Source organism: Chrysemys picta, chromosome 19, assembly GCF_011386835.1.
Source record: "Chrysemys picta bellii isolate R12L10 chromosome 19, ASM1138683v2, whole genome shotgun sequence".
Lineage (NCBI taxonomy): Eukaryota > Metazoa > Chordata > Testudines > Emydidae > Chrysemys > Chrysemys picta.
Window position 1 is genome coordinate 13,512,133 of NC_088809.1, and position 25,695 is coordinate 13,537,827.

At 42.7% G+C, this 25,695-nt stretch overlaps 1 protein-coding gene across 1 annotated transcript in view; it reads right to left on the reverse strand.

Moving 5' to 3' along the window:
- GALNT17 (polypeptide N-acetylgalactosaminyltransferase 17) overlaps positions 1 to 25,695 on the reverse strand; it is a 281,880-nt gene that overhangs the window by 82,977 nt on the left and 173,208 nt on the right. The window contains exon 6 of the mRNA XM_005283448.5: positions 13,523 to 13,640. Coding sequence (XP_005283505.1) covers positions 13,523 to 13,640 — 118 coding nt within the window. The remainder of the gene's footprint in view (positions 1 to 13,522; positions 13,641 to 25,695) is intronic.

The window sequence follows — 25,695 nt, forward strand, 5'->3', positions numbered from 1 at the left end:
CGACAGGACTGGAATGCAGCTCAATCTCCCAGGACCGCATTGACTCAGCAGGGCTAACAGGAATGGTAAAAACATATCTGAGTCAGAAATACAAGCAGATCTAACTCACAATGCACTGAAGGACCAGGCCTGTTGAACTTTTCTAGTTGTTTTCTGACCATAACTGCATTTTCAAAGGCAAGTTAAATAATTTATACACCCTCTCAGTGTTGGCCTAACTCTGATTCCATTGAAATTACTGGGAATTATTTACCATTGGCTTCAATGGGAGCAGAGTTAGACCAGTGCTGAGTGCTTTTGAAAATACCACTGCATAGAGTACAGATCCTAGACCAGGGGTGGGCAAATTTTTTGGCCCAAGGGCCACATCTGGGTATGGAAATTGTATGGTGGGCCATGAATGCTGATGAAATTGGGGGTTGGGTTGCAGGAGGGGGTGAGGACTTGGGCTGGGGGTGTGGGCTCTGAGGCGAGGCCAGAAATGGGGAGTTCATGGCGCAGGAAGGAGCTCCGGGCTGGGGCAGAGGGTTGGGTACAGTGTGGGGGAGGACTCCGGCTGGGTGTGCGAGCTCTGTGGTGGGGCTGGGGATGAGGGGTTGAGGGTTCAGGAGGGTGCTCCAGGCTGGGACCAAGGGGTTCGGAGGGTGGGAGGGGGTCAGGGCTGGGGCAGGGGGCTGGGGCACGGGAGGGGGGGGTCTGACGTGCAGGCTCCGGCTGGTGCTTACCTCAACCAGTTCCTGGACGCAGCGGCATGTCCCCCCCCTCCGGCTCCTACGCAGAGGCACGGCCAGGCACCTCTGCGCGCTGCCCGGTCCGCAGGCGCCACCCCTGCAGCTCCCATTGGCCAGTTTCTGGCCAATGAGGGAGGCGCTTGGGGCGGGGGCAGCGTGTGGAACCTTTTGGCTGCCCCTATGCATTGGAGCCGGAGGGGGGACATGCTGCTACTTCCGGGAGCCGTGCGGACCCACAGCACGCATGGAACGGGGCAAGCCCCTGACCCCGCTCCTCGGCGGGAGCTCAAGGGCTCGATTAAAACATCTGAAGGGTCGGATGTGGCCCCCGGGGCCGTAGTTTGCCACCCCTGTCCTAGACACCAAATGAGCGAGTAATGAGAGGTGTAACTCATTCCTCGTCTGAGCTATCTAATCCCCTGAATTCAGGAAGGTGAGATGGTGCTGCAGCTTTCACCCTGCCTTGTGGTTTTCTGCTTGGAGGGTGGGGGGTAAGGAGCTTTATCTTTTGGCCAGAGCTTTACAGGAGATTTATCACAGGAAGCTGCTGGGAGTTCACACTGAATTGACTGTCCTGCCTACACTCCCTTCTCAGCCCGTGCTGCTCATTCTTCGAGTTCTGCAGACCCACATATCTACAGGCCCTTTAGCAGAGGGAAAGCTGTGGCTGCTCGCCACAGCTGGAACGTTCCCAAGAGCGGCCCAGAGCCTGCAGTTACAGTGGCGGAAGACAGGGCGGTACGTCTGGTTCTGTATGTCCAGCATTACGTCAGGCCTTTGGCAATTCTTCAATTAGTAGTCACTCGAAGACCAGAAAAGGCTTATAAGCGCCAGAAGCTCAAGTGGAAATTAAGGGGTGCATAGTCTTGAGAGCAGGACCTCTGTACACAGAAGTGAATTTCATCTGCAATATATTGCCTGTTGGATGGGAAGAGCTAATATTTTTCGATGAAAACGATGAACTTTTTCCCTGCATAAAAAGAATATTGTCGGTAAAAACACTAGAATCAGAGTGGGTGAGAATGCTCCCTTCACCCTTCCTTATTGGAGTGGAGATAATGGGCAGGGACAATAAATCATTTTCTATCAGGAGAGAGCAAGAGAGTGAGCAGCATAAGCGACATGACTGCCTGCTTGCAATTTCCCTTCCTTAAAAGAGACAGCTCTAAATTGCTCACACCACTGCAACTCTAATAGAAGAAAATGGTGTAAATGTCTGGCACACAATGCGTCAGAAAACTAGACTGACATTTCCTATAAAACATCCTCCGGCACCTACAGTAAATGCGGCACTGACAACAACGTGGAGGAAACGTTCTAAATTCACAATAGTACCAATTTCTGTGGTTAAAATAAACGTTTTTCCTGATTGGCTATTTGTCAACAGTGGAAATATTTCTTTCAGCCACACAACAATAATGCTGACTGAAGAATAAAATCAATCTTAATACAATGGGGATACCGACCGATATAAATAGCATGTGACCAAGCACATGGGCGCATGGGAATTGGTATGTTGCTTTATTTCTAAAGCTATGCTTCTAAGACATTTTCCAGGGTCAGTCTTATTCTATTTCTTCCTTTGCTCTGAGTTAACAATATTTTTACCTGGAAATATCCTTTGTTTAAAAATTCCCCACTTTCAGTAGTCCCTGTGGTTTTTGCGCATAGATTCTGTGGTATTGTGTGAGCCATCCAGGGTCTTTCACGGATCCTGCAAGTTATGCAGGTGCTTCCTTGTTCCCTGAAAGCAGGGAAGAAATGGACCCATCTTTATGTGTGGCTTCCTCCTTCCCATTTGCCAGATCAGAGCACTTACCTCCATTTGTGGCTTGCCCTCTCCTAAGACCTCATCAGTCCAATGTGGTACCCTGCTTGCCACCCCTCACATCATGACTATCTGCATCTGGCCTTTTACCCACTTTATAAAGTTTATAGCTGTTCAGTATAAATGCTAAGATACATCAGCTGATTAGGCAGATGGGACAGACAAACACCAACTCATTAGGCCATGAAAGACATCATAATGTACGTAATTAGTATCTCATAATTCCAACCTCAACCTCCAAAACTAGTTTAAGGCACATCTCCTTTCCAGGACCGACTGAATATATGGAATTTGGGGTATATATGTCAAGCCATTTGGGAGATGTGAAAACCAACCAAACACACTAAGAAATAAAATTAAGGATATATTCCAAGAGTGAACTCCACTTAAGATTTGAACCTCTCAGAAGTTTTCTCTGATTCATCCCCAGACTGAAGATCTTGCAGGTGGAATTTCAAGCAGATCAGTTTCATTCTGGCAAAGTGACGGTTGGGTGGGTAAAAATCCCACATCATGCTAATTACGTTCTCTTCACGAAAACAACAAGGAGTCCAGTGGCACCTTAAAGACTAACAAGTGCATCTGAAGAAGTGGGTTTTTTACCCACGAAAGCTTATGCCCAAATAAATCTGTTAGTCTTTAAGGTGCCACCGGACTCCTTGTTGTTTTTGTGGATACAGACTAACACGGCTACCCCCTGATACTTGTCTCTTCACGCATTCACAGGCCTAATAAAACCTTATGAATAAATTATATGCTTTTCAGCCTCATATTTTTCAGAGTGATCAATGTAACAATATAGCATAATAGATCTCCCACTATCTCACTCAGTGGGTCGCAGCCTGTGGACAACAAGCTGCAGAATGTCTTGTAAAATCAGCAGACATGACAGTCACAGGAACTATACTGCTATGTGCTGACAGGCAAGGTGCTAAAGAAAGAATTTCATGTACAATCCTGCCATCAGATATTCCTGTCTGTAGCCTGATTTACTCTTTTAGTCCAAAGAATTTCAGTTATTGTCCTGCCATCGGGTATCCATATCAGTACTCAGGGTTTAGAGAGTTGAAGATCAAACAAAGCTCAAGCCAAGTACATTTAGAATGACAACAAACAATGCTTATCGCTCAGCCACAAGGGGACATTTTATAGTAGGTGTCTGCATTTGGCTAGTACTAAGGTATTATAAAAACAACATACAACCAAACCTGGGCTATTTTAAGGCTCTGGTAACAAGTACCAAGCATTCAGACTTTCCTTTCATAAGATTAAAAACACAGCTAAGTATTTATTTATCTAAGCTTTTTATAAGGCCCCCATTTCCATAGTACCTGAGTGCCAAACTATATTAATGTGTTTATCCTCACCCTGTGAGGTAGGGCAATGCTATTCTGCCCATTTTACAGATGGGGACCCCTGGCACAGAAAGACTAAGTGATTTGCACAGGATCATATAGTAAGCCCTTGGCAGAGCAGGGAATTGAACCTGGAGTTCCCATGGCCCAGGTTAGCACCTTAAATACGGGACCATCCTTCCTCTATTCACTCATGCATAGAACATCACGGAGCAGATTCTCTGCCCTATTCCTCTCCCTTTGCTCTGCCTATGTGGCACAAATGGCTAGAGACTTGCTGCAACTTGGTACCACATGAGATGTTGATTAAAAAACTAGAACAGTATAAAATTAACATGGCACATCTTAAAAGGATTAAAAACTGGCTAACTGATGGGTCTTAATATACAATTGTAAATGGGGAATCGTCATCAAGCATATGTTTCCAGTGGGATCCTGCGGGGGGTTGGTTCTTGGCCTTATGCTATTTATCATTTTTATCAACGACCTGGAGCAAAACATGAAATCACCACAGTCAACCTTTGCAGATGACACAAAAATTGGGGGAATGGCCAAATAATGAAGGGGACAGGTCACTGATTCAGAGCTATTTGGATCACTGGGTAAACTTGGCACAAGCAAACAATATGCATTTTAATATGGCTAAATGTAAATGTATACACCAAGGAACAAAGAATGCAGGCCACACTTACAGAATGGGGGACTCTCTCCAGGGAAGCAGTGTCTCCGAAATAGATTTGGGGGTCATGGTGGATCATCAGCTGAACATGAGCTACCAATGTGATTCTATGGCCAAAACAGCTAGTGCAATCCTGAGATGCATAAAGAAGGGAATCTTGAATAGGAGTAAAGACGTTATTTTACTTCTGTATTTGGCACTGGTGCAACTGCTGCTAGAATTCTGGGTCCGGTTCTGGTGCCCACAATTCAAGAAGGATGTTGATAAATAGGAGAGAGTTTAGACAAGAACCATGAAAATGATTAAAGGATTAGAAAACCTGCCTTCTAGCGATAGACTCAAAGAACTCAATCTATTTCAGTTACCAAAGAGAAGATTAAGGGGTGACTTGATTACAGTTTATAAGCAACTATATGGGGAACAAATATTTAATAAGGGGCTCCTCGATATAGACGAGCAAGAGCGAACACGAACCAGTGGCTGGAAGCTGAAGCGATACAAATTCAGACTGGAAATAAGACATACATTTTTGACAGTGAGGGTAATTAACCATTGGAGCAATTTGCCAAGGGTCATGGTGGTGGATTCTCCATCACTGACAATTTTAAAATCAAGATTGGATGTTTTCCTAGAAGATCTGCTCTAGGAATTATTTGGGTGAGGTTCTCTGGCCTGTGTTATACAGGACGTCAGACTAGATGATCCCCATTGTCCCTTCCAGCCTTGGAATCTATGAACTCTCGAGCTAGCATAGAGGAACTCAATGGAAGCGGAGAGATTCAGCTGCTTTCAAAAATCCAGCCAAAATACTTTATTTTATCCTTAGTAAAGAGTGATAGTTGACATTAATTTTATGCAAAACATACAGAGAAAAAAAACATTTGATTTTCTACATACAGAAATCCATGAGCTCCTCTGTGCTAAAAAGGAAACTAAATATATAGTTTTTGTTTCTAAGGCCCTGATTCTGCAAACACTTAAGCATGAGAATAATTTTACCCATATAAATTCAATGAGACTATTTGTGGGTAAAATTCACCCTGTGCACAGGGCCCATCCCGGACTTATGTACCATTGAAGTGCCACCTTGAGAACTTATGTGGGAGTTAACGGGTGCACAGTCCTTGCACCCTCTGCACAGGGGTAAATTTCACCCCCTAATTATAAAGTTACTAATGTGTATGAATGGTTGTGGAATTAGAGCCTAAATAATTATTAATAAAATAACAACCACCCCAAAATGTTTGATTCCACCCATTTGCATATATTACCTGGAGCCAACCTCTCAGAATTCATTACCCTTATTAAGACCAGTCCTCCGCTAGCACATATGAATGTGCAAATGGGTTTACTGTTACCTCTTTTGCATGCACAACTGCACATTTGGATGCGCACATCTGAGATTGACATGAGACATTTAGGTGACTAGTTAGGAAAACTCAGGGCGTGGCTACACTTGTGAGTTAGAGCGCATTAAAGCAGACTCGGGCGCCCTAGCTCACTACCTGTCCACACTGGCAAGGCACGTAGAGCACTCTGACTCCAGGGCTAGAGCGCTCCTGGTACTCCACCTCGGTGAGAAGATTAACACTTGGTGCGCATTAGCTGAAACGCCCGGGCGTCAGTGTGAATGAGCTGTTGCATTACTGCGCTCTGATCAGCCTCCGGAAACGTCCCACAATCCCCTGAACTCAAGTGGCCATTCTTGTCATTGTTTTGGAATCACTGCAGGCATGCCAATATGCCCTTTGAAAGCTCCGTTTCTGACAGCGGGCTGCTTATCTGCTCCGAGACAAAGCAACCATTACTGTGGAATGTAGTGTGTGAGAGAGAGAGGTGGGGGGGCGGGGGACAGGGGTCTGTTGCTGTCTGAACTTACAAGATAGCATGCTGACATGCTCTGAGCGCCCCCCAACCCACTCTCTCTCCCTCCACAGACACACAACACACTCCCTGTCACGCTCCACCTCACCCCCTCATTTGAAAAGCACGTTGCAGCCACTTGCATGCTGGGATAGCTACCACAATGCACTGCTTTCTGTGGCCGTTGCAAGAGCTGCTAATGTGGCCACGCCAGTGTGGACAGACTGCAGCGCTTTCCCTACTGCACTCTCCGAAGGCTGGTTTAACACAAAGCGCTCTACATCCGCACGTGTAGCCATGCCCTCAGCCTTTGAAATGAGAACACACCTTTTTCTCCTCTAAAAAAAGAAATAGATAAAAATAAATGATCAAACCCAAACTACAATAGATTAAACATTCATGTAAAACAAAGACAGAGGCATCCACCAAGCCTCAAAGAAATCCTTGAATTGTACTTTTCTTAATTAAATCTGTGACTGATTCTTACTACACAAATAAGGTGTGGGATGGATCAGCTAATAAGCATTCTGAGTTAATTGTCTTCATCAAGTGATGATTCGTACAAATGATACTATCAAAGGAGTAATAATATCCTTATTGATTAAATTAATCTCTAAAAGACAGTTTAAATGAGTTTAATTAGCAATGCATGACATTGCTGAAAACAACCTTGTAACCCATCCCCAGGGCTTGAAATGATGGCAACACACACAAAATAAACCTTTGTTCAAAACAAACATCATATATAGTTTCCTGGGGCATCTCAGTAACTCTCTGTGACCAACCGTGAAAATCCATACAACCCTCACACACAAAGAAACAGCGTGATGCATATTAAAAGCAAATGGTTTCCTTGCAGTTCAAACATTCACTAAAAACTGTACCCACAAAAAATTTTCATTTAAAAAGCAAAACAAAAGTGGGAGTGGAAGTTTTCTGAATAGAGTTTTTTTTGCCAAAGTTTGCAAATGCAGAAGGGGTATTGTTACAGCTCCAGGAACCTGGATAGAGCCCAGCCACTATCCAGACCCGGTGTGTAGTACTTCTTGTGAGAGCTGGTACCTGTTATCCACCTGCCTATGCCCATAGCTTAAACACACCCTCTTCCAGAATCCCACCAGAATCCCTTCCAGTTTACTGGTTAAGTCTCTCAGAAGGCCTAAAGCATATAACACTGAGTCGGCACAGAATTCTAACACCCTTGCTCTTTCACCTAACAACTAAGCACAAGAAAGTACAGATCATTTAGAAAACAATAAGCAGCCTAAATGCAATGCCCACCACTAGCTCACCATTCCCTTGGGAGTACTTGGGGGCAAGCAGGCAGGGTTCCCCCTGTCTCAACAAGCTTCTACATGCTGGACTGCTTCTCCCTCATATTGAGCTGGAGAAAAATGGTCCCCTGAGAAAAGCAGCTCCTGCCCTTTTATAGCTTTTAGCCCCCTTTGTGGGATGACATCCTGCTCAGCCGCCGCAAGTGACTTACGGTAATTGCCAAGGCAACCTCTCCTCTGATAGACCAATTCTCCGGGTCAGGAGCCAGTCTATTTTTAGGGCTATTCCATTTCAATAGGAGTGCACTTTAAGTCAACAACCCTCTTTTCTTATACCTTTGTCACCAGCCTTCGGAATTTCAATTCAACATGAAGGCAAACAGACAACGGAGAAGGCAAAGGGGGCTGCACATTCAAAATGGAGCTTGCAGCTTGATAAAACTGCCAAGTGTTCATAAGCATACACAGAATTCATAAGTTATTACAGATTCCCCAAATCCTCACGGGCCTGGAGAAACGACTGTGCATGTTGAGGAGACCAGTTATTTGAGGGAATTGGGTAATGCGTTATAGATTCTCACAGGCCTATATCACTGGACTAAATCGGTGTCCATTAAGCAATGAATAGAAAACTCATACTACTTTGCCATATTGCTGGCCACCTCAGGAAAGAAGCTACCAGAGCAAATGTCCCTCTCACCACTAGAGGTAATAGCAGTGCTATGGCTGATAAAAGAGTTTTGATAGAAAATTTCTGATGTTGGAAAATTGGATTTGTGATGAAACTTTTCATGAAAAGTGTGTGCTTAAGTCCTTTCCCGCACCGAGGCTGGAACTGCATACATAATATACAACCTTGACATTGGTAAAGACCCAAATCTACCTCTGAAGTCAAGGGGTGTCCTGAGACCACATTCAAGGGCTTTATATTAGTGAAGTGAAAATGTCCACAGAGTTCAAAAGCTGATGCACTCTTACAACTGCCCTTTGCTCAGATATCTAGGGCTTCGATATTCTCCAGCCACAGCAGGTAGAGCTGGTGACCAACTCTGCTGTTGTGGAATAACCGTGAAGGGTAGAATTTTGATAAAAAATGGCCTGCTGTGGAAGGTATTTGTTGCTAACTCTAGGGAATGCTGTTCAAATATACAGGCCTGGCATGCAGCAAGTGTAGTAAGACCTAGCACTGGGATAAATCAATGGCCAGGAATAGCTTGACATAAATGAACGAATAAATAAATAAATAAATAAATACATGCTGTTGAAAACATCTCCGTTGAAATATTACCCTGAACTCCTTTGCCTAGTGGACACCACCATTTTCTCTGCCAAGAACAGGCTGACAGCGATTTTATTCTTTTGGTTTTTTTTTAGTGCTGCCTCAGGATATGAAGTAGTCGACTTTAGGGACAGGGAGAGAGACTAAGCACAAGATGTGAACTCCTTCTAGAGTCACTGTAGTGAGATAAGAGGAATGACAGTAATACAAAGAACAATCTGTGCTCCATGCCAGGGCCAGGTTTACCCTGCAAGTAGAACAAGAAATTGCCTAGGGCAGCAAGAAATTAGAGGCAGCAAAATGTTTAGTGGGTTTATTATTATTTGAGTGACTACAGGGTAGGAGGATGTTTTCCACTTTGTAGAGGGCAGCAAAAACTCTAGCGCCAGGGTTATCTGCAGCCCTAACCATGGATAACTTTTTTGTCAGAGTGAACCATTTAACTAATGTGTCAATGCTCTCATTTGAGCTAATTAGTAACAGCAAGTAAATAGATAGATTTCTTTTATTGAATTTTATAGCCATATGTACTGTACATATATCTGAACATATTTATAAATCAGATTCTTGTAAAGTACATGTTCTTTTTAAATACAGGACAAGATAAAACCTTATGTTTTTACTGTTATCCTTTTTTTTTAAATCACCTTCATTTAATTGTACCATAGAACAGTGTTTCTCAAGTGCGGTCACTGTGGCTGCATGCGGCCACCGAGGGCTTTTCTTGCGGATACAGTCTCCTGGGCAGTGATGGGGGAGGGGGGCAAAGCAGTGCCCCCTCCTGAAGGCCGCCAGAGGGGAGACACAAATGCTGGAGGAACAGGCTGCTAGTGAGTTCCCCCCCTTCCCTGGGGTGGTGGGCAACAGGCTCCGGCCCTGGGCTCACCCCCATCCATTCTCCCTTGACCCCCATTGCCTCCCCCATCCATTCTCCCCATTGCCTCCGGCCCCCAATGCATCCCTACCCACTGCCCCATCCAGAGCTTAAATTGTCCCCGGGCTTGCCAGGGCTGAGTAAGTCTGCTGCTGTGAAAAGTGATATTTGTATGTTTGTTAATATCACTTTTCACAGCAGCAGCTTATTAGCTAGCAAGTCTTTAAAAAGGAAACCAGAAAAGCAAAATAAACAAAGAAACAAACAAACAACAACAACAAAGAAAAGAACATGCCCTTATTTGTGTTTTCTATTCTGTTTAGGTCCAGTAAAGCATAGAGACAAGTATACATTATTTTTATTATTGAGTGTGCAAAAAAATCTCAACATAAATAAATTGCAATGTTCTGGACAAGTATATGTGCATATTTATTTGTCTTTTCTAAACTTAATTAGGAATTTTAGTTAAACTTGTCAGAGCGGCCACCAGCAAGAGTTGGTGGCTGCTCTGAGGCCACTAAAAATTTGTTGTGAGAACCCCGCCGTAGTATGTTTAACTGATGTTTTTGCTCGATGTCTGAGATGGTGGGCTTTTGTCCCTTTGGTCTATTGTCTAATTTTTGTATTTTAAAACAAATGTATACATGCATACATTGGAGGAGGAATAGCTCAGTGGTTTGAGCATTGCCCTGCTAAACCCAGGGTTGTGAGTTCAATCCTTGAAGGGGCCACTTAGAGATCTGGGGCAAAATCAGTACTTGGTCTTGCTAATGAAGGCAGGGGGCTGGACTCAATGACCTTTTGGGGTCCCTTCCAGTTCTAGGAGATAGGTATATGCACCCAGAAACATATGATGGGTTTTTTAGTAATATAAATATTAAACTATATTAAAATACAGCATGATTTTCAGAAAGAAAGTGGAACTTGCATCATCACCAAAGAGAAAACCATTATCTTCTGACTTGTAAACTGAGTCACTTTTGAGCTGAGAGGCATTGAGACAGAGTAAACAAAGAACCACACAATTACTTTTTGACAACTGCCACACTTTAAAATTATTCAGCAACCAATCAAACATTTCATATTAAGATAAACTTTAGCAATGGTTTCTGAGGGTTAATAGGTGTTATAAGCATATTATAGATGGTTGTAAGCCAGAGTTTAAAACAATTTGTTGGTTGGATGCTATATTTATTAAAATGTCAATTAATTATTTATTAACCCTGTATAAACAATTTATAAATGGAACCTTGATATACAGTGCAAACCAGACCAACTGTGACAAAAGCCACCATTCTATTGAATTTAGTACCAAAACACCAAACAACTTCACTGTGAGCAAGACTGGGCCCATATGGTGTAACTGTGAGTTTTTACACGAAGGCCAACATTTTCAAAAGTGACTAGCAATTTTATTTACCTGCAGTTTTGGATGCCCAACTTGAGACACCTTAAAGGAGGTTGATTTTCAGAGGGGACATGCTCAGCACCGTTTGAAAAGCAGGCCTTTTAAAAAATGTCATAAGTTTGAGCCCCACATGTATATACACCCCAAACCACTAATTACTTTTGAAAGTCTTGGCCAGAGTGTGTATATATAATATGTGTGTGCGTGCATGTATACACATTGGAAAAAATAAAGATTAGGATGGGGTGGTGGGAATTTTCAAAATCTTTCAAGTAGAGATATTCTTTTAATAGATCCACAATATAAAAAAAAATAAAAAAATATTACATCTCTGATCATTGCTTGTACCTTGAACAACTATCTTACTTTTCTAGCAATCTCCATTGAAATCCTCTCAGACTAAACAGATGGGTTGAATTATTAACTAGGAGAAGAATAGTTTTACTAAATACTATACCATCTCTGTCAATCGCTGAATGATAGCAACATAAAAAAGTGAAACAAACAAATGAAGGTGGTTACAAGAGAGTTTGATACCTCTAGACTCAGGGCATCAATTGCATGCTCATGGTGCAATAATTACCCCATAAGGAGTGGAATTGCATGGCATATTTAAGGTCTTTATCTTCTATTCCCTTGTTTAAATGAGATTACTATTCCCCACACCCAATAAAAACAGATTTTATAAGTTGCTTTTGATTGTCTAGCAAAGCAAATATCATCTGGCAAATCTATGAAATAAACAATGACTTTTCATTTTTTACAACAGCACTAATTCAATTTTTCAGTTATGAGCAAGTTTCAGGTCTCTCCCACTATCAGCTCCTTAATCTAACCAATAGTATGTTCTAAGCCCAGGCTTGATTGGATCTCCATAGACTCCGCCACTGCAAGTTTGTTTGCAAGCATTGAAATCTTTTGTCTATGAACCACTTTGGGATATATTATGGATAGGGCCCTATCAAATTCACGGTGCATTTTGGTCATGTGATTTTAAAAATAATAAATTTCATTATCTCAGTTATTTAAATCTGAACTTTCATGGTGTTGTAATCGTAGGGGTCCCATAAAGAAATTGTGTGTGGGGGGGTCGCAAGGTTATTGTAGGGAGATTGCGATACTGCTACCCTTACTTCTGCGCTGCTGTTGACAGCGGTGCTGCCTTCAGAGCTGGGCAGCTGGAGAGTGGCGGTTGCAGGCCGGGAGCCCAGCTCTGTAGGCAGCAGCACAAAAGGGTGGCATGGTATCGTGTTGCCATCCTTACTTCTGTGCTGCTGCTGGCAGGGCGCTGCCTTCAGAGCTGGGTGCCTGGCCAACAGCCACCGCTCTCCGGCCACCCAGCTCTGAAGGCAGTGCAAAAATAAGGGTGGCAATTCAGCAACCCCCCTAAAATAACCTTGTGACCCCCCCAGCAAGTCCCTTTTGGGTCAGGACCCCCAATTTGAGAAACGCTGGTCTCCCCCATTGTATCTGTATAGTATTGGGTAAAAGCACACAAAAGACCAGATTTTACAGGGGGTGGGGAGACCAGATTTCACGGTCCGTAACGCGTTTTTCATGGCTGTGAATTTGGTAGGGCTCTAATTATGGAAACAATCAAATCATTAAACCACATCTAATATCTTTATAGTAATGAATTGAAGTTGCACTAGAAGACATTGTAAGCAGGAGTTTCTTGTGTAGTTTCTTGTGGCAGTTACTGAAAATACGCCTATTGATATATCACAATTAAAGTGGGTTACACCAATTTATACATGCACTTTATTATGTGGCTGTTAAATGTCTGTAAAAGACGTTTTAGCATTCAAATTGTGCTTGTGGTATTCACAACGAGTATCCCCATCACCTTCCATGAGACTATTTCTGTGAGAGACACAAGCATGATATTTTCTTTGACAGTGGATTTGATATTTCGCATATCTATAATTTGTTATCATGAACTGATGCTATAGACCTGATCCAAAGCCTACTTAAATAATTGGAAATGCTCCCTTTGGTTTTAGTAGGCTTTGCCCCATATGCAAATGTTGGGGGACAGGACAAAATATACTCCCAATAAGTAACTAAATGTTTTCTTTACTCTTCCTTTAAGGTGCCACTGAAAGTATCATGTGCTCGACTGTAATGCCAATTCTAATTGATTTTGGTCTTTAAAAAAGATACTTGTGCATGAGTTTTTTAAAAATACAATTTCAAGAAAAATTGCACAGAATGGTAACAATTTCACAAACCTTGATTCCTAGCTCTATGTTCTCTCCTCCATATACATCCATTCCAGGATCCAGAAGACCTATTTCTCCAAAGAACTTCCTGTTTACAACAAATGAACAGCCAATCATAGCAGGTGTCCTGCAGGAAGAGAAAAAAAAATAGAAACAGCATTATGAGCAATGCAAAATTTTTAGTTGTCATTTTCCTTTTTTCTTTCTTTCTTTTTTTTTTTTAAAAAAGGACTGTAGGTTTAATCAATCAATGGAAGTTACCTAATACCTAAAATAAGGCCTGATCCTGATGCCATTGGACTCTTTGGTAAGCTCCTATTGATTTCAGTGCGGCCTGCGCTGGGTAGTGCCACCAGCTTCACAGTAGTAAGCACTGTGCTTGTAGAATTGTAGCATTATTTGGGAGATATTATAAGGTTACCATACGTCCGGCTTTTCCCGGACATGTCCGGCTTTTTGGTCCTCAAATCCCAGTCCGGGAGGAAATTCCAAAAAGCCGGACATGTCCGGGAAAATAGGGAGGGGTCTGTGCTGGAGCTGCTGGGGCTGGAGCCGGAGCCGCTCGGCCAGAACCGGGGCCCGAGCCAAGCTGGGCCGGAGCCGCTGGGACTGGGGCTGGGGGTGCTCAGCCGCTGGCTGGCGCCGCTCGGCCGGGGCCAGGGCCAGTGCCCCAGGCCCGAGCCGAGCTGGAGTTGCTAGGGCCGGGGCTGGGGCTGGAGCCGCTCGGCCGGGGCAGGCACCCCAGGGCCTGAGCCAAGCCGGGCCGGAGACGCCGGGGCCAGAGCCTCTTGGCCGGGGCCGACCGCCGGAGGAAGCCGCTTGGCCAGGGGGCCCGGACTGGGCCGCGCCTCCTCGCGCCCTCCCTCTCCCCCGCCACCGCCCCAGCTTACGTGCTGCCTGCCTGTTTCAGGCTTCCCACGAACATTTGATTCGCGGGAAGCAAGGGAGGGGGAGGAACAGGGGGCGGAGCGTTCAGGGGAGGGGGCGGAGTTGGGGCGGGGACTTTGGGAAAGGGACGGAGTTGGGCGGGGAAGGGGTGGAGTCGGGGTGGGGCCAGGACAGGGAAGGGGCGGCGTTGGGGCGGGGGCAGGGCCCCATGGAGTGTCCTCTTTTTGTTTTATTAAAATATGGTAACCCTAGATATTATTTTGCCACTGAAGTAAGACTGCACAAAATTCAACTGCTAAACTGCCTATACATGTTAAAGGGAGCAAGGGAAGTTCTGTGGTTAAGGCACTGAACTTAGCTCAGCCACAGACTTCCTGGGTGACCTTGGGCAAGTTACTTAATGTCTCTTTGCCTCAGTTCCCCATTGGTAGAGTAGGAATACTACTACTACCTTCCACTCTCCCTTTTTTCTCTCGTCTATTTTGAACGTAAGCTCTCCAGAATAACAATTCTTTTTTTGCTATGTATTTGCACAATGACTAATCAAATGAGGCCCTGATCGTGGGTGGGATCTGCAGGGTGATATAAATTATAACAATAATAATATAATTCCAGAGAAGGAAATATGCCTCACTAATGAATAACAACGACAATCATGTGGAGGAAGCAAATTCATTAAAAACACTGGACAAATATTCACACACTATTTTGTTGCATAATTTCCCCAGCTCTACCAATAGCCAGAGTTACTCTCGAGAGGATAGGTGTGAAAGATTTGACTCCAGAATCCTGCAAAAGTTCTTGTTTTCTAATTGATGAAGCAAAATTATTACTCTCAGCTTCTGGAAGGCCAGCCAAGCTCAAGGTATCCATTAACAGAAAAGGATTAAGAAAAATGAGCGTGTGTCAGGGATTGACATTAACATATGCACAAAACGATATAGAAGAAATACAGTCCCACTGGATATTTTCCTAATAACTATAAAACATTAAGGGCACTCATAGGTAGGTGTATTTACTACTGGTGGCAGTTTTCTTTCTTCTTCAATAACTAGGATAGAACAAATGTAAATATTGTTTGAAAACACTGGGCAGATCTTCAGCTGATGTAGATGGTTCACTGAAAACAAGGGAGCTATTCTGATTTATGCCAGCTGAGGATATGGGCATGGTTGAACAGAACCCCATACCTAACATTATGATTTTCCACAGAGCATGTGGCTTAAAACAACTAGATTGTTACGCTCTTGCTACTTTCGGGTTTGCAAATCTGTTGTGGTTGTGGTATATGGAAAGCTGAATCCTCTGGGATATTTTCCAATGTAAAATGGAATAATAAAAGAGACTCCCCCTCCCTCCCCATCTAATCTAGACTTTGATCCTAGCTGTAGAAGCAAAGCCTGGACCCCTTACGGATATCAGCAAGGAAAAAATCAAACATGACTGTAGTATTTAGGGGTACAGAAGGGTCACCAAAGCACCTTGGCCTTAAATTATTCCCATATACAAACGGAGCTCTGTCCCCAGTATCCTTTGGGGTCAGGAAATAAACCTAGTATTTAAGAGGTGGTATTGCCCTCACTAGGGTGAAATTCAACCTTGAACAGAGGGACAGCACAAGCCTATGCAGCAGTTAACTCCTACTTAAGCCCCATGACTAAGCGCATAGGCCTTGGGTTGCACAGGGAAGACTTTCACCCCTTAATGCAAATTCTATCATATATGATCATTAGAAAACTCACTGTATTTCCCCATGAGCACATGTGGTTTCCTATAAGGCTGTCTGGTCTCGTTGTAGAAGCCAGCCAGTAGGAGTCAGGAAGTCTGGCTTCTATTTCTGGCTTGACCACTGATATGCTGTGTCGTACTTAACAAACATGCTTTAAATGAGGCAAGTCACAGAACCTCCCCGTGCCTCAGTTTACCAATCTATAAAGTTGCTATTTACAGTACTTCTCTACCTTGCTTAGGGCCAGATAGTGATACTCAGGTTGGGTTGTACCTTATACCATGAGTCATCCCATGGGAGTCAATGGGAGGCAAATACTACTCTATCTTAGTAAAGGTATCACTCGTTGACTCATAGATGGTATGAGGCCTAATTCATTTTTGTGAATTATCTGAGATCCTTGGATGAAGGGTGATAAGTATTAAGTGCAGATTATTTCTATTATAAGATTTAACATAGAATCATAGAACAATTGGCATATTAAATTAGTAAATACAGGAACTATCAATACTCTACCTTAAATAGACTCTTTTTCAGGCAGCCATCTGATCCTTAGTTTCAATAAGCAGTACAATACTTCATGGTTTGCTCTACTCTAGTACTTAAGAATTCAATTTCATTGCTTTAATGGTAGCAAGATTACTACCTTTAGCAGAAACAATTCATTTTGAAATGATACTCATGTTAGAGATGCCAACATCTAATAGCTCCATTTTCCTAGATTACCACCAGGAATTAAACTAAAGGAAAAGTCACACTTTTTCTGTCACAGAATGTGCACAACCCCTTTTTCTCTCGTGTCTTCGGAACTGGGAAGCTGGCATGGACACTTTGGGTCTGTCTACACAGCAACTAGACTCCCGCGGCTGGCCTGTGCCAACCAACTCAGGCTCACGCTGCGGGTCTGTTTCATTGCTGTATAAACTTCCGGACTCAGGCTGGAACCTGAGCTCTGGGAGCCTCTCGCCTTGCAGGGTCCTAGAGCCCGGCCTCAACCCAAGCCCAGAAATCAGCACAGCAATGAAACAGCCCTGCGGCCTGAGCCTGAATTGACTGGCAAGGGCTAGTTACAGGTGTCTAGCTGCTGTGGGATCTAGTTATGGGGGCTCTGGGGCCTTTTGCTTCTACATCAAATTTAGTTTAGGTCATTAGTGACAGAAAGATACTAATTAGTTCTGGTCAAAAATTTTCCAGTGAAACTGTTTATCAATGGAAAATGGCGGTGTTTACAAAACAACATTTTTGATGAAAAACGGAATGCCTGATAACTGAAATATCTGGATTCTGAAATGCTGCTGCAGTGATTCATGGGATAGTTCGGATACCTCATACTCCCTTTCTCCTCAATGGGCAAGGCTGACCAACTGGACTTCATGATGCACCCTGACCAAGGAGCACAGCCTACGAAGGAGAACAGGGGCATGAGACACGTGAACTACAACTCCCCTAAAGCACCAAGTTAGCATTTCAAAATCAAAATATTTTATTTTTTTGGTGAAAATATTTCAGATTTTGATACTTTTAACCAAAACATTTTTTTCCCCAGAAGAAAACCCCCAGTTTTCTAACCAGCTGGTGGCCACAGACCAGTTCTTAGTGAACAATGGCCCACGTGCACACCCTCTCCCCCACAAATTGTTATCCTTTTTGACAGTCAAATATTTTAAGGACTAGAACTCTGATCCCGCTAATATTCATGTGCTTAACTTAATGTAATGTGAGTAGTTCCACTGAAATCAATGGAAGTACTCGCACATCTTTGCAGGATCAAAGCCTCAGGATCTAATCCAGTGCTTCCTGAAGTTAGTGGGGAGTCTTTCCAATGACTTTATTGGATCAAACCATAAAGCTCCAACCTAAGCAGCCAATAAAGTCAATGGGAGTCTTTCCACTGATCTTTTTGAGCATTAGATCACACCTTAAACGAACATGAAAACCGAAATTATCCTCTCATCCCTGCTAATGGCCACTCCCGCCAAAGCCACCTGAGACTCAGGACCAGTGATGAAGCTGTCAGCACCGCTTTAACATGTCCTTTCAGAAGCCTTGTGAGTGAGTAATCTGACAGAGCTTTTATAATTTCACCTCCAAATTTTGCTCAACTATATCGCGCTGCATATTCATTTCCGACCAAATGATATCGTTAACATGCTAAACGAGCAAATGGAGCATTCCTGAGCTCCCTTAAGCAATACAAATTAAGCGCTACATTCTTCTTCATAACAATGGTTCCTTATCAAATAAATGAGGGCTCATGTGGCAAGCTGGAATTTAAATACAAACTACATTTGATTTAACAGCAAATCCTTCAAAAAAGGTGGACATTTAGAATAACAGAAGACCCATCCACAATGAAATAATAGCCCTAGGAGACTGGATGATAAAGCCCTTCATTTTCCCTACCCCTTAATTAAAAGCATTAGCACAGTTTGTTTTGAAAACACACAGATCAACTCACACTCAATGCATTTTTTATTTGTCCCGATAGCTAATTTTTCTTTAATGCGAAGCGAAAAGTAGAATTTGGCAGAAAGACTATTAACAGAGATGATTCATATTTAGTGGAATTATTGGCTTTGTATCCTGAATTCCATGGCTTGTTAGTTTCTTGCTATTATTTCACTTGGCTCTTATACACAAATAAGTGACAAAAGATCAAAAAAAGCTGGCTGAACTATCCTCAGTATGAATCTCTAAATAAAGATAAATAAGACACAGAGGCAAACATTTATCCTAGTCTATTAAGAGACTTTAATATTCTTCCTTTCTCTGGTGCACAGTTATACTCTAGACTTCTAAACCATTCTCCTGAACTGAAGAGGAAATATAGTCTAGTTAGTTCTCCTATACAATTAGTACTATACTTAAAGTACAAGTTACAATATGTACATCTCTACCTTGATATAACGCTGTCCTCGGGAGCCAAAAAATCTTACTGTGTTATAGGTCAAACCGCGTTATATCGAACTTGTTTTGATCCACCGGAGTGCGCAGCCCCGCCCCCCCCCCCCCCCGCCCCCCGAGCACTGCTTTACCGCGTTATATCCGAATTCGTGTTATTTTGGGTCACGTTATATTGAGGTAGAAGTGTATATACCAAGTAAGGGGGGTTGGTTGGATTTGTGTTTTTTTTTTTAATTTTCTTGTCCATACAAGTAAAGGCTGACAATGTAAGAAACCATGATGGGCATGGTCTGAGCCATGACAGTCACATTTAGTGGGCGGAGGCAGGAGGTGTTAGAGCTGGAATCAGGAGTCCAGAGTGGGGTAGAACAAGGCCTGAGTAAGAACAAGGTAGGGGAAGGGGCAGGAGCAGGAGTAGGAACAGGACTGAAGCAAGAGCAAGACAGAAGGTGGCTAAGGCTTATAGAGTGTGTTACTGCTGTCAGGCAGGGGAGAGTTCCAATCCATGAAGCAACATTGAGTAAACTGAGCTACTGTTTCTCCCGCAAGGTTTATATACCTGCCCCGAGAGTCACCAGACCAGCTCCTGGCTTGTGGATTGGCTGGAGCCTAACACAGGAATGCCTCATCAACACATGTGGTTTATTCAGGCTCTAGTTCAGGGATGACTCATCACCTTACAGGCAAGGCTGAAGGAGACATATTGAATATAGCTGGTGTACTTCAGCCTTGGAATCACTCCATATCGCTCTAATCCGGAGGCCACAGCAGGCCCCAGGGCTGTAACCCAGCCGTTCTATTTAGGGTAAATGTGGAGGGTTTGTCTAGAAACACATCCTCTTGCCCTGCTTCTGCCTCATCCCCAGCCCTGGCCCATCCCTCCACATCAAACTCAAACAAGCATTTTGCTTTTGAGGTTCCAAAACCATAGGAAATTTGCACCCATTGTCTTTCATTTTTGCCTGTGTCTACACTTTTGGGTTGCGGCTGGGAGGTATTGCAAAGATTGTATGGAACCAGGAAAGACTGGGAAAATCATTAAAAAGCCTGTTCTCACAAAATTTCTGGCCCAATTTTGCAAACTCAGGAGGAGATTCAGCTAGTATTGGTAAATGTGAATTCCATTCTCAATTACACTGGTGAACTGGGATTACAGTTGGATTTCCGGTGACTGCATTGCTATTACATCTGGCTTTATATTGAAATGAGAACAGAATCAGGCCCATGTTATCTAGTAAACTTCAGGTAAGTTGTCTAACTTGGTTGAATTAACAAAGTGGCTCTCATGTGGTGGACCACCAATTATTTTCTTCTCCCTAAAGGAAGTCTGTGTTGGAGTTAAGAAAAATAGATTTTATCGACAGCTGGTCTAGGGCCAAATTTCCATTTGCTTTCGGTCGTATCTTTGACTGCTTTTTAAAAAAAAGAGCATGTATTTATGGGCATTCACTATACATAACGAAAGAGATTTTAAATTAACTACATCATTGATCAGTCTCCTGTACATCACTAAAACTCTGTTTGTAAACTCAGATCTTTCTGAACCTTGGGGAACAGAAATCAACAAATCTAGAAAACACAAACTTTGAGTTTAAGTATTAAAGCAGAGTGGATAAACAGTTCAGTCAGTGGTTAACAGTCATCTATACTTGAAAGCCTTCCTGATCTGCTTTGCAGACTATGTATGTACTGTTCTCGCTGCTCAATAGATATGCACAATATATTGTTATTTATAGTATTTAATTTTCTTTTAGACATGGACAAAATTAAGGATTTTGTAAACAAATTTGTAATTGTAATTTGTAAACAAAAAAGACTTGTCACTATTGTACATGTGTGTTTCTATGCATGGGGTGCCCGATGCACATAATGAGGAGTTAATAAAGAACTGGGCGCATAACATATGGGTTTATTCCAGGGGATGTGTACTCTTACCACAGTATAGCAGAAATCAAATCCCAGCATGTGGTATTGAAGAAAGCCTTTTTCAGTTTATAGCGAGGTTAATATCTTAGCCCCAGATGCTTATTCAGTAACTGATAGTAGCCATCTAGCTGCCTATTTCTGCTTGCCTAAAGCAAGGCTATAGAAAAAGAGCTCAGACATAACAGTTTTTTTGTGTATCCATCATCCCTGAGTAAAACAGACTTTCCTCTGAACAAAACTCCTTCGATTAAAAATAAAGAGAGAAGATATTGGTGGAAATAAGTCTCCTGTACCATGAATGAAACCAGAGTGATGGGGCCATCACTAGCAGTTCTGACAATCTTCAGTTGCCCATCCAAACCTATTGATGGGGAAGTCATTCTGGAAGCATCACACAATCGGACTGTCTCATGAGATTTCAGTACTTTTGGTGCTGCGCTGGGCTAGAAATAGCAGAGAAGATAGCTTTTCTCGTAGGGTCCATCCACTTCTGCGGTTGGTCAAAACCAGTTCAGAAGAAACTAGTTACTACCTCTATTACAACTTGTTGATTTAATGTATCATGTCAAGGACTATAGGAGAGAGGGCTTGTAGATAGAGAAGGTATACTTTGAACCAGAGTTACAAGCGAAGGAAGCCTGAAGCCCATATGTCAATTATGTCAAGGATGTCTCTTCCTTCTTGGAGATTTATATTTGGCAATTCAGTGTCTCAGGCTACTGAATACTTGAATTCATGCTCAGGATGAGACCATCAGCTTTACTGAATGTGTCTGCAGAGCCTTGGTCTTTTGCCCAAGACCATCCCAGCATGCATTGGGTCTGGTTTAAAACCAAGCATGAATTCATCGGGGGTAGCCTTTTGTTTGATTGTTCTGAAATCCTGATCAGGAATCTATCTTCCCAGGTTACTATATCATCATTGTTGGAAGTGAAATGAATTTTAAAACTTCTATTGTGTTAGTGTAATTCCCAGATATAAACTCTCAGTCCCCTGATTCCACAATCACAGCTATATTTTTTAGGACAGTCATTGGGATCATCAGAATAATGGAATGATGGGCCACAAATTATGTTGGTCATTGGGGCCCCACAAGGGGTTACTAGATATAAATAGATTTCACAGTACGTTTTCAGTGATGTTTAGCAAATTGTACAATGGAAAAATCAGATATGTTGGAGTGTCTCACTGCAATGTTACTATGTGCATTTTAAAGACTCAAACTACCTTTTCAGCTGGATTTGATTTAGTGTGACTCATGTCCTTTCACGACTCACTCCAGCTCTCTAACCAAAACTCTGAATAACAGGAAAGAGACACTGCAAAGAATCCAGTCCCAAGTTTTACAAGAAGCCCACTACATGGGAATTACAGTGCCCACGCACCCTGGACGAGTTCAATAAAGCAGATAGTTACTTTAATACAAAACTTCAGTGCATTAATTCGAGCAATTTGAGAAGCTTTCCATGTGACCACTGCATAGTAGTACACAGGTGTGGTGATGTGATCTGGATCACATGGGAGTCTGCACACTTATGTCATTACAGTCATGTGTGAGTGCTGCTTCTCCAAGAAAAACTCAAATATTCCTTCCCCCTCATACATGAAGGTACGCAGTTTCACAGACGAGAACCTTCTCTGAGCCTCCCTTCATCAGCTCCATAATGGCTTGGGCAGACACTGGCTAGATTTCATTCATAAGAGTGTAATAAAACGTGTACAGAAGGAATGATGGTTTGCCCCTGGCAATGTACCTTGGTTAATAGTATCCCCAGGATAGCATTCAAAATAGTTGTTTCTTGAATGATCTTGGCTTCCTTGCGCCAACGACCTTGCTGAATTATCTGTTTCAGAGGGGCTGATTTTCCCACTCTTGCTAAGCGCTAGTATCCGAGAAACAAATTAAAAATAAGAGATATCGCATAAAAGAGCTTAGATTTAGTGTCTTTTTTGAAATTTGCATGAGCTTAACAAGCCTTAAAGAAGCTTCTAATGAAACAGAACCCTTGAAAACTATATATTTTTGAAAGTCTGTCAGTTCTACTTATGTATTTGACCCGGTCAGTGTTGTGTAAATGGTTCTATTCCCAGTTCTATAACAGACTCAGTTTGGGACCTTAGGCAAAGTATTTAACCACTCTTTGGCTCTCTTTTCCATCTGTCAAATGAGTGTAATATCTATGGCGAGCCAACATCTATAAAGCACTTTTATGATTCTTGGATTAAAGCTGTTACATTAACTGTAACTATTGTTAACTGTACATTAACTGTAACTATATGTGCCACGCACACAAATGTACTACTTCTGTGGCGAGAAAAAAATCAGTAGATAGGACAGTGTGGGCTGTAACCTTATGCCTGAGGAGTCACTCAGTCTTCCAACTCCAGTTCTACTTTAGCCAACCAGCAACAATGGTGGACCACATGTTTACATTTTCTATACCCCCGGTGGATTACGGTGCAGTAGCTGATGCTGTAGCAAATCTTCTATGAAACTTCCAAGCTTCAGGCATTCAACATAAAATTTCACATCCAACTGCTACCAAGGTCACAGACTAAGGACATTTCCCCCCCTTTTTTTTTAAAAATAGATCAGTCCCAGCATTTTCCATCACAGGACACCCTTAAACACTCACAATTTCCCTGCACACCAACATATTTTTAGGGATTTTTAGCAAGGGTTTTAGTGCAGACACGCTTGCCATAACAGACTTTCAAAATGCCGGAGTACTTCTTGGCATCATATGGTAGGTTATATAGAGTCCCTGATACTAGTCTATTGCAGTCAGAGTTATAAACTCTGGCCAGAACATCAGTTGGTGTAACTTGTCCAGTGAAGTCAATGCAGCTATGACAATTTACATCAGCTAGGAATCTACCCTTTATTTTAAAAGGTTTGTAAATTCACAAGGCCAGAGTCTCTGGCATAGGGTGACCAGATGTCCCGATTTTATAGGGACAGTCCCGATATTTGGGGTTCTCTCTTATGTAGGCGCCTATTACCCGCTGCCACCCCCGTCCCGATTTTTCACACTTGCTGTCTGGTCACCCTACTCTGGCACCTTGCTCATGCTGAGTAGTATCTGACTCAGCAAGAAGTCTCACTGAAAACAATCAGACTCTCTGTGGAGTAAGATACTGTTCCATCTGAATGAGGATGTTAGACTCCGGACCATATTTATGTGATAAAACACATGAAATCTTTGTCTCATCTGACTGCTTTGTACTCTTATTGCTTCTTGTGACTCTCCTTTTATTTAACTTCTCAGGCGCCAATTCTTACAAAATTAATTTTTCCATTGGGCTAACCTGTCACAGGCTACTGTTTGATCTTTTAGATTCTCCTGTTCTTTCCACCTCCTTACTTTTACCATGTGGATCATGGGCCAGTTTCTAGAAAAAGTTTATTCAAATGCAATAGAATGCAAATACAGAGTAATCAAATCTAACTCCATTTGCCCTGTTAATGGAATTTGCTAGTAAGCCCTACATACTGATATATCAGTGGCTTCACACAGTAAATTACAACTACAGGTGTCCATGAGTAAAGATGAGCCTCACCTGAAGAGATACAGCAGCGCCTGCATACAAGGGGGAAAAGGAAGTTTGATTGTCTTCAGCCCCAGGAAAAGGGCTGAAGACAAAGTGAAAGAAGACAGACCTCCAGACAGAGGGCTGTGCCCTGTGGAAGAGTTGCAGGGAGATTTGTTTTGGGGTTTATGTTGGAGTTTGAGTAAAACTCTGGAACTGATGTTCTTTTAGATTTAGCCACAGGGTTAAATCTCTGCAATGACCTTGCGGCATTGGGAGCTGGTGAATGATTGACACTATGGGGAAAATGAGGCAGACCTCCGACATAGATTTAAAGAGATCCTACTACAGATCTGAACCAAGACCCTAGATCCAAAGAGTTCCCAGATCTGAACTTTGCACAGGATAGTCCTCTAGGGGGACCCCACACCCATCCTAAACAACTGGTCTGTCTGTCTGTAATCCAGAATCTTCTCTCCTTCTCAAATGCTCTCAGCTTCAGTCTCTTCATCACCCCTTTCCCAGCTGGCCTTCTACCCTTGATGGAGCACTAATTCCCAGATCTACTTTCCCAGAGCTTTCCTTCCCAAAAAGAGTTACAATAACCAACCCAAAATATTCTTATTACAAGATTTTCATAAATGGGGGTGAATTTTGTCACCATTAATAGCCGCTTGATCATTTGGACCATCCTCTTCTCTTTCCTCCACCCACTTACACAGCTAGCATACCAGGGAGAACCAGACCTACAATGCCAATTAAAGCAAACCCCTTAGCAGGAATTATTTGTAATTTTGAGTTTGAGCAAGGGGATCCAAGGTTTTATTCCCAGGTCCGTTGCCAATTCACTGTGTAACTTTAAGCAAGGCATTTCACTTCTCTTTTTCCCATAATTTCAGTTCCATGCTTTGTTAATATGTGGACAAGAGAGGAGCAATGTTGCATCAAATTAATTTAAAGATGTTGTTATGAGTTTGAGGACATCACAACACACTTGTGTGGCAGCCCTGGATAAGGCTCATTAGATAGTTAGCCTTTAAAATGAGACTGTTTGGCAAAGGTCTTGAGAAAATTTTACAGCAATTATCTGATTCTTAAAAGCCCAACTCCCTCAGGACAAACTTAAAGGATGCTATTCAACATCAGCTAATTTTAAGCCACGTTCCAGGGCTATTTCAATACAAGTGACTCCTTACGGCAACGG